This window comes from Chionomys nivalis, chromosome 12, assembly GCF_950005125.1.
Source record: "Chionomys nivalis chromosome 12, mChiNiv1.1, whole genome shotgun sequence".
Classification (NCBI taxonomy): Eukaryota; Metazoa; Chordata; class Mammalia; order Rodentia; family Cricetidae; genus Chionomys; species Chionomys nivalis.
Window position 1 is genome coordinate 58,542,171 of NC_080097.1, and position 15,650 is coordinate 58,557,820.

The 15,650-nt window shown below is 38.2% G+C and overlaps 1 protein-coding gene across 2 annotated transcripts in view; it reads right to left on the reverse strand.

Moving 5' to 3' along the window:
* Positions 1-15,650, reverse strand: part of LOC130884971 (uncharacterized) — a 52,531-nt gene that overhangs the window by 20,414 nt on the left and 16,467 nt on the right. For both annotated transcript variants that reach the window (XM_057786310.1, XM_057786308.1), the window contains 6 exons: positions 13,271-13,388; positions 12,363-12,536; positions 10,913-11,019; positions 7,658-7,719; positions 5,033-5,069; positions 3,318-3,379 (listed from right to left, as the gene is read on the reverse strand). In XM_057786310.1, coding sequence (XP_057642293.1) covers positions 3,318-3,379; positions 5,033-5,069; positions 7,658-7,719; positions 10,913-11,019; positions 12,363-12,536; positions 13,271-13,306 — 478 coding nt within the window. In that variant the 5' untranslated portion in view covers positions 13,307-13,388. The remainder of the gene's footprint in view (positions 1-3,317; positions 3,380-5,032; positions 5,070-7,657; positions 7,720-10,912; positions 11,020-12,362; positions 12,537-13,270; positions 13,389-15,650) is intronic.

The following is a 15,650-nucleotide window of genomic DNA, read 5'->3' on the forward strand; positions in this document are numbered from 1 at the left end:
GTACCTTACAGGAAACATCAGAGTTCCCACAGACAATGTATCAAGCTCCCACTGCATGCTAAAAGCCCGCCCTCTGAAAAGGAATAAAACAAGTTCTTGTTTATTTTATTCACAGTATATAAACTGTAATATAACTTCCTTGGCATTGCCTATGGCTGAAGCAGAGTGTTGGTCCCAACAACAAATGGATTGCCAATGAGGCTTAGCATGTGGGAGACCTCCATCAACCCTCTTTACCACAATGAAAATCCAAGGTGGTGCCTGTTCACCTGCAATCTCCGTGGAACCCTAAAACACAGTTTGTTCCAATACTGAGGGGCCACAAGTGCCAGCGAGCTCCATGGAATTCTGAAACACAGCTTGCTTCAATACTGAGGAGACCTAAGAGACAGCCACAGCAAAAATGGACCAAGATGCCAAGACACTGCTGGCCTCATTTGAAGGAAGAGATGGGTAGGTGCCTATGCAAGAATTCCTCCAACATCCTAAAACACAAAATGGTAACACGAGAATCCAGTGGACACACAAAAGGAAGACTTGACCATCCTGACCGCAAAATAGAAGAAAACGAGTTTGAATGTAACTTTATGAAAATGATGAATATCTATAAAGAGGAAGTGAAAAACTCCCTTAAAGAAATTGAAGAGAAGACAAATTTGAAGAAATTAATAAATTCTTCAAAGAAACCCAAAAATATACATGATAAAACAATCAAACAAGTGAAAGAAACAGTTGAAGACTTGAAGACTGAAATACATGTAATAAAGAAAACACACACCAAGGGAATTGTGGATATGGGAAATCTGGGTAAATGACAGGAACTACAGAGACAAGTATAACCAACGGAATATAAGAGATAAAAGAAAGAATCTCAGGTGCTGAACATACCATAAAGAAAATACTCATTGGTCAACAAATTCTTAACACAAAACATTCAGGAAATCTGAGCTACCATGAAAAGGCCAACACTAAGAATAATAGGAGTAGAAGAATAAGAAGAACTCCAGCTCAAAGGCACAGAAAACATATTCAACAAAATTATAGAAGAAAACTTTCCTAACCTAAAGAAGGATATCCCTATGAAGACACAGGAAGCTTACAGATGACCAAATAGACTGGATCAAAAGAATAGCATTCCCTAGCCATATAATAATCAAAACAAAGAACATATAGAATAATGAAAGAATATTAAAAGGTGCAAAGGAAAATGGTCAAGTAACATATAAGGTAAACCTATCAGAATTACACCTGACTTCTCAATGGAAACCATGAAAGCCAGAAGGTCCTGGATAGATGTTTTGTAGACGCTAGGAAACTATGGATGCAAGCCCAGGCTACTATACTCAGCAAAGCTTTCACTCACCATCTATGGATAAAGCAAGATACTCCATGACAAAAACAGATTTAAACAGTACATATCCAAAAACTCAGCCTTACAGAAAGTACTAGTAGGAAAACTTCAACCCAAGGAAGCTAACTACACCCACAATACCATGGAAATCTGGTAGCCCCCCACCAGCATAACCCAAAGAAGGGAAACACACAAACACCACTACTGAAAGAGAACCAGAGTTAACAACCACTGGTCATTAATATCGCTTAAATCAATCTACTCTTAGGCACAGGCTAAGCGAATGGATATGAAAACAGAATCTTCTGCTATTTACAAGAAACACACTTCAACCTCAAAGACAGACTCTATCTCGGAGTAAAGGGTTGGGAAAAGATCTTCCAATCAAATGGACCTAAGAAACAAGCGGGTGTAATATCAAACAAACTTTATTTCAAACTAAAATCAATCAGAAGACATGGTAAAGGACACTTTATACTCATGACAGGAACAATTCATCAGGATGAAGTCTCTATCCTGAATATATATGCCCCAAATTCAAGAGCACCCACATATGTAAAAGAAACATTACTAAAACTGAAATCATACATCAAACACCACACACTAATAGTAGGAGATTTCAACACTCCCTCTATCCAATGGACAGATCAACCAGACAGAAACTTAAGAGAGAAACAAGAGAACAGTTGTAAAGAATCACATGGCCTTAACAGACATCTATAGAACACTCCACACCGACCCCCCCCAAATAAAGAACTCACCCAGAAGGAGTAGAAGACAGGAAATAATCAAACAGAGGGCTGAAATCAACACAATAGAAACACAGAAAACAATACAAAGAATCAATGGCACAAAGAGCTAGTTCTTTGAAAAAAAATCAACAAGATTGACAAACCGTTATCCAAACTAATCAAAAGATGGAGAGACATATCATTCAAATTAACAAAATCAGATATGAAAAGAAGGACATAACAACAGACATTGAGGAAATTCAGAGAACCATTAGGTCATACTACAAAACCTGTACTACACAATATTGGAAAATGTAAAAGAAATGAACAATTTTGTTAGATAGATACCATATTCTCAATGGACCAATCAGTGCTGTCGACTGTAGAATGATGCACTTTCTCAGCCTTCCTCCTATTATGGCAATTGCTATGGAAATTATGTCTATCATCATACAAACCAAGTATCATCATATCTTAAACTAACTAAGAAAACCAAAGGAAAAAGGTACTGGCAATATAGTCAATAGGGCATGCGCTACTGGAGAATGTTTATAACAACAGTGTTCAATCCCCCAAACTGCCTACAGGACTCAAAGTCCATTTATTTCTTTAAAATGTTGAGCAAGCCTATTATTTCTTAGGTCAAGATTTTTGTCAAAATATATTCAGATTAAATAACAGATAATTAAAGTCAAACATAATACCATATGTGAATTATCTAATATGTCTAAATTGAGAAATTATAGAAAGGAGCAAAACCCAGAAAACTTATTAACATTTACTCCTCAAAAAACTTAAAGTAATTGAATACTGTATTTTTGGTTTTTTAACATGATCATCTTATTGACATTGACATGGATGTATATAATAATATGTAGCATAAACACAATGTGGTTTTAATAAAAAATCCATTTATAACAAATCAACCTGCGGTTACATGACCATAGAGGACACGTACTGGGGACTAGTTAGAGATCTTTTTATTTATACAAAGATACTGTGTACATCAGAGACTCACATTAAATAAACAAACATGTTTCAGATGATATAGTTTGAGACTGACAATTTCTCAGAAATTACTTCTTAAATAATTCTGAATCCAAAGGACATTTGAAGGCAAATTTAAAGAAGATAGAATTACATTTCTATATAATTTCCTCTGTTCATATTTTGAAAAAACCAAGCTGTTTTTGAAATTAGGGAGGTGGTAGTAAAGTATTCACCATCACTCTTACCTCTTTTAATCTGGAAAGACTTCTTCAATAGGGATTTTAGCTGTCTTGCTGGTCTTACTGCACTGTGGCATGTTTTAAAAAGTAATATTTTAATATTCATATAAAAACATTTACCAAATGTTTTCCTAAAATACATTAGAGATTTACCATCAGCCATTAAATTGCCCTTCAATCAGTTGATTAGGTTTGGTGACAATTTCCTTAACACTTTTTCTCATGTGAAAAAAGAATTTGGTCCACTAAAAGCATAGAAAGACACACACACACACACACACACACACACACACACGAAGAAAGTCACTAGTTTCTCCACAACACATTTTTTAATCCTGCAGTAGCTGATGGTTACTCTTGTGCTCAATGTAATTAGTGCCCCGATTCCACTTGTCATGTCATTGTCTGCTCATAGAGCATCACAGAACCCCTCTCTCTCAGGTTATTTTGTGGGCTCTCAATGCATGTGTTGTTATCTCTCATAAGGTTTGTTTGTGGACCATAGAATAGATTCCTGCTTCTGCTAGCACTCTGACAAGATACCATGGCCAGGATATGCTCAAGCTGTCCCTTAGTAGTCCACTCATGAGTGGATCTTGAAACCATAATCGGCCTGTTTCTATGCCAAATGAGCATTGCTATTAACGAGATAAAAATATAAACAAACAGCAGTAAAACTCAGTGGATAATTTCAGGTTATTAGCTTGAGACAGTTTAGAATTCCTAGTAGAAAGGAACATGGTTTTTACAAGGTGTGTCTTTGAACAGTTGTAGCTACGGTAATTTATGAGTCTGCACTTTGGACATTAACTGTGATGCATTTGAACCTTTTAACTTGGAGTAATTTATTAATAAATAATTAGTAATAAGCAATTTACTAATGTGTATAGAATGCTTTATGATACATGTTCCCACAAATGATAACACAATTGTCCTCTATTATGGAAGTAATCAATTAAGATGAGCACAGAACTAGCTTGACATACCACCTTTAATTTTCTACCAAATCACTGTCTGAGATAGCAGATCACTGACAGAAGGGGCCTTCTACTCTATGTTCATGTCCTACTGATGGGGAAGACAAAGCCCCTTTTATAGACACATAAAGAGTAAACATGCCACAGTTTGGCTCTCTATATTCAGATAATGTACTGAGATCCAGAGACTTCATTACTGTAGAAAACAGCTCACAGGAATGGACAAGTGATGGATGGAGCACTGTGGTAGGAGGAAGGCATGGGATCTTCCACCATCTATAAAAGGGTCCTACACAGAACAAAAGGGCCTCTGCATGTGGAGATGGTGTCAAAGGAGGTAAACAATTTGTTGATTTCTTGTAACACTCTGTGATAATGCAGAATGATCCCAAATCCTGCCAGCTCTCAGAAAGACAAATGCGATGAAGATCTAGTTCACTAGCTGATTTCAGGAAGTTTTGAAAGGCAAGGAATGTCAGATGGACATAGTGAGTATGGTTATCATCAGTAGGCTCATTTTCCAAAACGCAGAATTGGTACTTGGGAAATGATGGTTGAGTATACACCTCATGTCCACGATCTAAAAACAACAATATTTCTGGCTAAAATACATTGATAATACTATGGGGATTGTAAGACAAAGCAAAAATTGAGTGTATAAATCAGTATCTATCTGAGAATACAACCAATAATTAGCTTGTTATCTTTGAGTTTCCTTAGTCTTTATATATTGTTAGACCTTACCTGCAAGAAGACTTTATGTCAGTGCTGAAATTTTCTTCTGAAAAAATCAAAATTAATTCATTACAATGCTAGAAAAATATAACGTATAAAATTATTAGACATACAGTATAATTTTTGAGATGAATCTAGATTATTCTAGAGTAAATACTCCTTTGTAAGACATTTCTTCATGTGGAATTCATTCGTTTTCTTTATATTTCAAATCAAAGAAGACTTAAATTTAATAAGCATAATACCTAAAGGTAAACACCCACCCATAAACAATTGAAATGATCCTAAATGATCTCTCTCAGACAGATGGAGAGCAGCATCCTTACCAGTATAAGCATCAATTAACTGTGTCACAAAATAGCTTCTGTGGTTCTTCTTTGACTGTGGGATAATGACACTTGAGAAAAATTCTAGAGTCTGGATGGTGGCACACAACATTAATCCCAGCACATGGGTAAAGGCAGGTGGATCCCTGTGATTCCCAAGACAGCCAGAACTACGTAACAATGAGACTGCGTCTCACAAAACAATTTCAAAATGGAAAAAAAATCCATGAGCCTATACACATTTTTGTTCTTCAGGGAAACAAGGAATCTTGTTCAGCTTTTTAGTTACAATTGTTCATTTTATGGTGCAAATTGCTACCACTGGGACTAGATGTATGGCTTCTGTCTTTTGTATCAGGGTATAACCTAACAGAAAAAAAGAGAAGAAGGGCAAAGAATTTTACCTAACAGCTCAAGGGAGTGCAACAGGCTTCCTCTCCTCATCCCCGTTGAGGGAAGAATATCCTTAGTTCCATCTGGGTTCCCAGCCTTATATGCAGCTTAAAGGATGCTCATGAAAGCAGGCATCATGTCCCCTGAAATGAATTATTGGAAAGATCCCTCCCTTGGTAGTAATAACCCCGAGCTCCACCTCAGGTGAGAGATCAGCAGAGAAGCAGCTGTGAGACTGGAGCAGCAAATTCCATGGGCTTCCTTCTGACATAGGATCATTGTATGTGTCTACATACGTAAACAATAAACTCACTGAATACTTCCCTAGACACTTGCAGCTTGCTTTTAGAAATAAACATTTGAGTTGGGCAGTGATGGTGCACCCCTTTAATCCCAGCACTTGATACCAGAGACACGCAGATCTCTGTAATTTCAAGCCTAGCCTTGTCTACAGAATGAATTTCAGGTTAGGCTCAAAGTCAACACACAGGAAAACCCTGTCTCACAAAACCAAAATAAACATGGGAAAACAAAAATGAAAAAAAAAAACCTTCATTTATTTTTTGTCTTGATTAAAGTCAGAGAAACTTAATGTGCTTTCATAGCATTCCCCACAACTCAGGAAGTTCATTTGAGAAACCAACTACTGGACTGGGATTGCGGCTCAGTAGGAAAGCCTATGCTTATTATGCAGGAGGCCTCAGTCAGTTCTCACCACCACAAATGCCATGAACAGCAAACTTCATAATAAAGTGACACAACGCTGTCTCCATTACAATAATATTGACTCTCTTCATCTTACCTCTTGAGGGAGGAGGGTTTTGGATTCACTACCTAGAGTGGTTGCCACTGGCAACTTAGGTATAAAAGACACTGTGGTGACAGTTGCTGGAAGTAAACACTACGTGGTGTTCCTGCCACTGCCACAAAGTCTCTCCAGACTCAGTGGAGAAGCAGACAATTCTTTGAAATACAGAATGATGTCGTTTTCTACACTCTGCTTTTTGTTCCAATATTTATTCCTGAATCATGTTTTGCAGCATGGAAATGATATTCACCCTTACCATGTTCTATAAGAAAAACTAAAGAGAAAAGTACTGAAGTTAGGGATAATGGGTAGGGTGCTTGCCTAGAATGCTCCCAAAGCCTTGTGCTCAATGTCTAGCACTTGAGAAAATCAAACCAAAACAAAAAAGAAGGAATGAAGAGAAGGAAGGAAGGAAGGAAAGAAGGAAGGAATGAAGAGAAGGAAGGAAGGAAGGAAGGAAGGAAGGAAGGAAGGAAGGAAGGAAGGAAGGGAAAAAGAAAACATGTCAGGATTGATAAGTCTTCATAAATTCATTACAGAACGAAGCTTTCATCCTAAAATAGGAGATTTCTAAAGAAAACAATTATACAGTAGGACAAAACTGTACAAATTGAGAAATTGCACACACGTTAAAGAGGTCAGAAGATTTTAATTATATCATAAGGTAGGAAATTATTTAATGAAAGTTATTGATTACTGAGGTTGGTTTGTGACATAATTACATTCTAGTGATACCTACCTGTGTATTGTTATGCAGTACAAAATACAAGGCTCTTGTCATAAAACTCAAGGAGAATATGCATTTCTAATAATCCTATTTGCTGCAATGGGACTATGGAGGATATGTGTGCGTAAAGTTGATTTCTCCTTTATTCAAAGGGAGTACAGATATCAGCATTAATATAAAATAAGCAATGTTTTGACAATAATCTTCACAGTTGAAAGTTCTTTGAAATAATTTCTTAATTAATTCTGACTTTTCAGAATATTTGAAAACCACAGAACTGCATTTATACTGGATTTCCTTAACTCCTTTTTGGGGATCTAAAATCTTCGCTCTTCCTTATTTTCTTTAGGGAAGGTAGGAGCAGTTGGAGTCGTTCTTACCTTGGTTGAAGATGGCATACTTTTTCATTGATTGTTCTGATTCTACTGCAGCTGCTCCTCCACTGTGACATATGTTTAAAAGTGATCATCATTTAATTATTCATAGAAAAACACTTAGCATGTTTTCTAAATTCTTTATTTTTGAGTCCCTAATATATCTTACATTAGATATTTACAAATAATTTCTTGAAACAGGATTTCATTATGCAGTCCAGCTGACCTTAAACCCACTATATGCATCATGTTGGTCTTGAAATGAAAGAGATCTCTGTGCCTCCTGTTTTCCAAGTTCTGGGATTAAAGGCATGGGCATCAAGACCCAGCCTAAGAACTCTAAACTAATTCTTCAACAGTTGGTGATGATTAATGACTGCTGTCCTTCCCACCTTCCCTCATAAGAAGAAACAGAGAAAATTTAGCTCTTGATTAGCGCTCTCTCTCTCTCTCTCTCTCTCTCTCTCTCTCTCTCTCTCTCTCTCTCGCACGCACACACGAATGATAGCAGTGCTTTTTCCATGATTTTCTTTGAATGCTCTGGTAACCTTGTATTTATATGCTCATGGTGTCAGTGCTCCTGTTCCACTCATCTGCCTGCATGTCCCTATGGTCCCACAAGTCAGAACTCTTTGGAGGTATTTTGTTGAGTACTATGCTCTCAATGGTCAGTATATGTAAAAGTTATTTATTTTTTTTGCTTCTAAGCATCCTTCTGCCTGCATTCTCAGAAACCATGACAGTTGTGGTACCTTCAAATTGTTTTAACAGTTCTTTCATGTGTGAATGCTGAAACCACTGCCTGGCTGTTTCTTTGTTCATAAGCCTTTTTGTGTAATCCTGAGTCTTTGTAACTCACGACCAGCTTCAAAACTCAAGGAAAGCAACACTCCTTTGTCAGTTATATTCTTCCCAGGTCGGAGCTAAGAATGCTGCACTTCAGGGCCTATTGCCAGGATACTCTGGACCAGCAGCTTTATTTTCCTAGTTTCTGCTTTGGCTGTCATCACGGTCTTGGAACTTGTCATGGGGACTTTTCACCTGCGGTGTGAACCTTGTCCAAAATAGCACTGCTACTGAAGTGATCTCCAGAAAACTAAGAAAACCTTCAACATTGACCACTATTTCCAATGTCTTTTGAGCAGATAATGATCCCCAATCTTATTAGATCAACAATCTAAATTTACTTTTTCATCTTCATATTTGATATGTGTTCCTGTTCACATCTGTGTATGCATTTGTGTCTGTTGATCCTAGTGCATGTTTTTTAGGTCAGAGGACATCCTTGACTGTCAGTCCTTGCCTCCTAACTTAGTTTTGAGGCAGAGTTTCTTGTTAACAGCTGTAAAAAGCAAGACTATCTAAAGTATAACTTTCCAGACAGTCTCCTGTCTCCATCTCCCAAGTCCCTCAAGGTTCCCTGAGATAAAGATGCACACAGCACACGAGGCCCTTTCTATGTGCTGAGGAGTTGAACTCTGAAATCTTGGGTTTGTGTGATAAGTACTTTATTTCTGAGACATGTTCCTAGTCATGAATTCCTAAAACTGTGCTATTCCATGTCAAAGTCACAAGCACACTTTATTTGCTTCAAAAGTACCAGCTACAAATTTCTGTCTATCGTGTATTAAAGGAAGAATAAATGACCTCAAATGTCTCTTCTTAGAGGGAAACACAGGCCCTCTAGCTGGATTAGAGGTTTAATTGAAAGTGCTCTGTACTCAGAAGCCTTAGTTCCATAATTAATAGCAATACACTTATAGCCACCTCTTTAATTTAGACTCAAAGTCTTCTTTTTAAAATTGAGGGTTTCAGAGCCAGATAGATGGCTCAGTGGGTAAACATAATGGTCATAGTAGCCCAGAATTTGAATACCTGGAATTTAACAAAAAGTCTGACACTGTCAACAAAAAGTCTGACACTTTTATAGTACAAAGGAAGTGGAGGTAGTAAGATTCCAAAGAGGCTTCCCAGCCTGCTTACCTGGAGTAAGTGGATAAGTGCCAAATAAAAATAGAAAAAATGCCTCAAATAAGATGGAAGGCAAAGCCATCACACAGTGTTGTACTGTGTCTTCGTTGGGAATATCAGTGCATGCGTGTCCTCTGACACAAAAACAAGTACATGAAGATGAGGGATGCTAAACCATGTTAGAATATATGGTATGTACAAAGTGTATTTTCAATAAAAAATACACAACACACAGGCTTTACTTTTTAATTCATCTGACTTTAAACTTGCATGTATGAACAAAAAAGGTAATCATTTGATTTTTAATGCTGAAATCGTCTTAAATATCAAGTGTCCTATTTAGAGCTGCTATTTCTGTGATAGAACACCATGATCAAAATGAACCTGGGGACCAAAGGATTCATTTGGCTTATATGTCTACATCATAGTCCATCATTAAAGGAAGACAGGTCAGGAACTCAAACAGGGAAGGAAGCTGGAGGCAGGAGCTTACAGAGGTCATGGATGGGAGTTGCTTACTGGCTTGCTCATTCTGCTTTCTTATAGAACTCAGGGCCATGAGCCCTGGAACAGCGCCTCCCATGATGTGTTGGGCCCTTACCCATCAATCACTAATTAAGAAAATGCCTTACAACCAGATCTCATGGAGGCATTTTCTCAATGGAGTCTTAGTTCTTTGTACTCATTTTGGACAAGTGTCCCTATCCAGATTAACTGTTTCAGGAGTTTGGGTGTACAGATTCATATCTGACTAACACAGTGTCAAGATATTTCAGACAGGACAGGGGAAAAACAATAGCATCTGGTAATATCATCTAATTAATGGACACCCTAAACTATTTGCTTATTCAAATTCACTTAAAGCAGAGTGAGTGATCAAAGAGACAACATGATTTGAAAAAAAATATTTAAGTTGAACATATATAAGAAGAAAATATATAAGGAACAGGCTAAAAATGATAAAATTATACATTTCAGTGTTGATAATAAAGTTGACACTTTTCAAAGTAAACAACATTAATGTGAAGTTGCCTGAACAAGTAGAAAATTGCCAATCAAATCAGATTAGAAATGATAACTTGTTTTTAAATGGGAAGCTGAGCCCTGGCACACACTGTTCCTTTGTTTACGTTGGAACAGTCTCTTTTCCAGCTCACACTCGCTGTGAGCTAGTCTTACTCAATATATGCTTATGAGTTGAAGCCATTTTCCCTCTAGCATTTTAATGTTCATTACTTAAGCAATGACACCCTCAAGAACAGCACTAAGATTGTAAGAAAGAAACGGTACCTATTTGGTGTAAGCTCCGAAGGTGCATCTGCACCGTTCTCAATTAAAAACTCCGCCATTTTAAGTTGATTTTCAAATAAAGCGAGTTTATAGGGTGTCAACCCATACTGGAAAGGAAAAATTTCATTTTATAAATTGACATGCTTCTCAGATGAAAAATGTATCACAGATTTTGAAAACAAAATGAGTCACAAAAGGATAGATTTTCCTTCAGCCCTTGCTGCAGATTCACACACACAGGGCTTCCCTTTCCTTTGAAACATCTTTCCCTGTCCAACAATGCCTGTGAACACCACTATTTCCAGAACTTCCCACAAACGCTTGCTAGTTCCAAGTTTCTTAGCTCCATGGAGATGTGCCTCCATTGCCCCAATCCTAAAACGTAGAGATAGATTTGGTATGCCTCTGTTGAATGAGTGAACTCAAGTGGCATCTCTGGAGCAGTTTCTCAACCTGTTTTTCAAAACTATTTTCCCTAACCTAAAAATTTTCTCCCAAACCAAACATCGTTTCCTGTTGTAGTGGTCCAAAAGATGCTGGAGGAAGACCTCAGACTCAAATGGTATGTAAAAACAAAGAGTGCTTATTCTTCAGAAACAGCCCGCATGCAACAGTCCATCACCCATATAAAGTGATAATGAGGACCACGGACAAAGACATACAGGCCCTTTTAAAGTGGATGTGGGGAATTCTATCTTTTTAATCCTTTAAATATTTTTTCAATAATTGGGCATTCAGGGAGCAGTTACACGAGGGGCATGTTGATTGGACAGAATAAGTAACAGTTTCATCCATTGTGGGATTTTTCTGTCACATATAGTCAGTAGCGGCCAGATCCTGCAACTCTGGTCTCCTGGCCTTATAAGGCCAGGTTTGGAACTGTTTAGCCAATTGGCTAAACTTGACTGGGGAACGTCCTGGATTCAGGCTTAGGTCATTGATTACAATGGAGTTGCTCCTTGTCTAAGATAGAGTCACATTTTGGCCCCTTTGTTATGTACATATAAAATCTGAAAAAGTTAAGTAAAAATGTCTTCTCAGCATGTTTTCTTCAATGATCAATTTTCCACATTTACCTGTGTGCCTGTGACCTTCCCACTCTAGCCTCATCTCTGAGGGACAAGTCACATCAGTAACTTCTTAATTGCAACAGATTTCTGTTTTTTCTACAGACATTTATCTTTAAATTATTTTTCTATTGTTTGTGTGTATGTGAAGTATGTGTGGGCCCAAGTCCTTTACTTGTTGAATTTTAAAGTAAAGCCCAAGTCTGAAACAAAATGTGCTGTGCAGAGTTCCTTTAAGTTACCTACAAACTATGAAAAACAGATTTGGAAAAAATGCTTTACTCTGAACAGATTCAGTGAGACTGCTTGAGCTTCAGAAGGTGGAAAGTGATCTGAGTGTCATTGCTGGAAGTACATTGTGAATGAAGTTGAATGATTCTTACCTCTGTTTCGGTGTCAATATCTACATTATACTCCAGCAGTTTGCTGACAACTGTTATGTTCCCTCTGCAAATGGCGTGGTGGAGGGCAGCATCGCCATTGGCATCTATAATGTGGGGATCAGCACCGTGCATGAGTAGTATAGAGATGCACTCTATGTTGTCCCGTTGGGTGGCCTGTGGGTATTGGATAAAGAGAGAGACACTGAAATCAAGAACTTGAATAAGCATTCCAACAATTCCATTGAATAGTTACCCTTGGATCAGACCAATTGTTTAGGTCATGCATATTATCCCTCTCTTTTTGAGACAAGGTCCTCAAGTAACCAGACTTTCCTAAATTCATAACCTCCCCACCAAAGTTTTCCAAGTGGTAGAGTTTCATAGGTGTGCCAGCACACCTAGATATTAAAGCATTTCACCAGCACTGTTTGGCCATTTTTGTAGTGGGGGAGGTTGCTTGTTCATTTGCTTGTTTTGATAACTTGACACAGGTTGAAGACACCTGGAAAGAAAGAATCTCACTTGAAGAATTGCCTCCACCAGACTGGACTCTGGGAAGCCTGTATAGTACTTTCTTAATTGAGGTTGATATGGGAGGGCACAGCTTCCTAGGGGTGGTGGCATGACTGGGAAGGTTGTCCTGTGTAGTATAAGATATCTGAGCAAGCCTTGGAAAAAGCCACGGAAAAGCATCATTCCCCCATGACCTCTGTTTCATTTCCTCCCTCAGGTCCTGATTGAACTCCTGACCTGGTTTCCCTTCATGACGGACTGTGATGTGGAATTGTAAGCCAAATAAACCTTTCCTTTCCTGAGATGGTTTTGGCCAGTGTTTCATCACAGCAACAAAAACCAAACAAGGATGATTTCTAATCCACTTTATACCAAAAGTGTTTTGCGATAGCTACCTTAATTAAGGGTGTGCAGCCTTCATCATCCTTCATATTAATATCGGTACAGTCGTTGGACGATAGCAATGTCACTACATTAGGATGATTATGGGCAGAGGCGTAGTGCAGTGCACTCCTACAAATTGAGAGGACATTTTAGGAAATTACAGATTATTATGTAAAGGCACACTCAAGTAGACACCAATGTGCATTTCCTTCTGATGTAAGAGAAGAAAGGGAAATTTTCTTATTTACTTATTTCTCTACTCAGGTGTTCACTTTCTGTGCTAGGCATATAGTGCATGGCTGTCCCATTCAAGGCGAGTGCTCTATCACAAGCTTCATCCTTCCTCAGAGCAGCCTCTCTGGATAACAGGAGAATGCCCAGTAGATTGAACTCAGATTGGATCTGAATCCTACTCTAATCACTGAGTGTTTCTAGTTACAACACAGACTTCCTATGAGCTCCACAAATCAATCTCTCCATCTGTAGAATGGGGATTCAACACTGCAGCTCTCTTACACAGTGCTGCTGTGATGCTTCAACTCACATCTTCAAGAGCACGTACAAATGCTCCCAGCACCTGACAGCTCAGTGTTTGCTGGATTCAATTACAATTTGTTCCTAATGGTAACAAACACAATATTTCAATGAAGAGAAATAGCAGAATTATACCTACTGCAGATGTGAAAGTTTTTACTCAAGTATCTTTACAATATTTTAAAACTATATTCCCTAAGCTGGCCTTGAACTAGGTAATCCTCCCAGTAGGTAAGAATGCAGGCAGTTCCACTGCACCCACCTTACTCTTTATTTCACACTTTAGCATCGCTGATGTCTGCCACTTATAATTCATGATATTTTATGACTATAATTGGCAATGTTTTTTACTTTGCTACCATACAAAATAAAAGGTCACCATGCAGTCCATTGTGCCTTACATCCAATGAAATATGACACAATCCACAGGCCCATGACACTTCTAAAGGTCACATGTATCTATGTAAATTTCAGCTCTTAAGACTATGAAATGTAAACATATTTAGAATAGCAATAACAACAAAGAAAAACCTAAAATTTCAGTCATCAATACTTTAATTTTTTTTCATATCTCAATGCCCAGAATTAATGTTTCTATATTTGCCAACAACATAGTCCTCAGTCAATAGACAGAATGTCCATGTTAATATAGACACCGGGTGGTAGCAAATGGCTCTTTGCCTTATACCTCCATGAATTAGCACCAAAACTTAGTAAATCTATACAGAAGGAGATAACCCATGGGTATCATAGATCCCTTGCTTTGATTTTCAAAAAGTTTAAAGACAAAAATTACTAGGGATTCAACTGAGCATCATTCATTGTTTTCAATATTTAAATTTATAGAACGTCAGGAAAGCTGACTGGACAGAGAAATGTAATATCTTAAGAATGAGAGGGTCTTGAGAGCTAGTAGATTTGTATGCTGTACAGTAGATATCTAAGTTACGTGCAGGGAATAAGTAGATTGGCAGAATGGATAAATACAGCTGGAAAATTCAATGTTTTAAAAGAATACACTTGAATGGATGAAGAAAGTGTGGAATATATACACATTAGAGTACTACTCTGCGGTAAAAAACAATGACTTCTCGAATTTTGCATGCAAATGGATGAAAATGGAAAATACTATCCTGAGTGAGGTAACCCAGACCCAAAGAGAGATCATGGGATGTACTCACTCATAATTGGTTTCTAGCCATGGATAGGGGGCCAGAGTCTATAATTTGTGGTCCTAAAGAAGCTAAACAAGAGGGCAAACCCAAGGAAAAACATATAGTTATCCTCCTGGCTATGGGAAATAGACAATATTGCCAGGCAAAAAATTGGAATCTTGGGGGTGGGGTGGGGTGGGATGTGGGTAAGGGGAGATGGAGAGAGAAAAGTGTGAAGGAGAGGATGAGGGGAACTTGGGGAAACGGGATGATTGGGGATATAGGAAGGTTGGATAGGGGAGCAGGGAAACTCATACCTTAGTTAAGGGAGCCACCTAAGGGTTGGCAAGAGACTTGAACTTGGAGTGGCTACCAGATGCCCAGGGCAATGTCCCCAGTTAGTTCCTTGGGCACCTGAGGATAGGGAACCTGAAATGAACCTATCCTATAGCCATACTGATGAATATCTTGCATATCACCATAGAACCTTCATCTAGTGATGGATGGAGATAGATACAGAGACCCACACTGGAGCACCGGACTGAGCTCCCAAGGTCCTAATGAGGAGCAGAAGGAGGGAGAACATGTACAACGAAGTCAGGACCACGAGGGGTGCACCCACCCACTGAGATAGTGGGGCCGATCTATTGGGAGCTCACCAAGGCCAGCTGGACTGTGACTGAAAAAGCATGGGATAAAACCG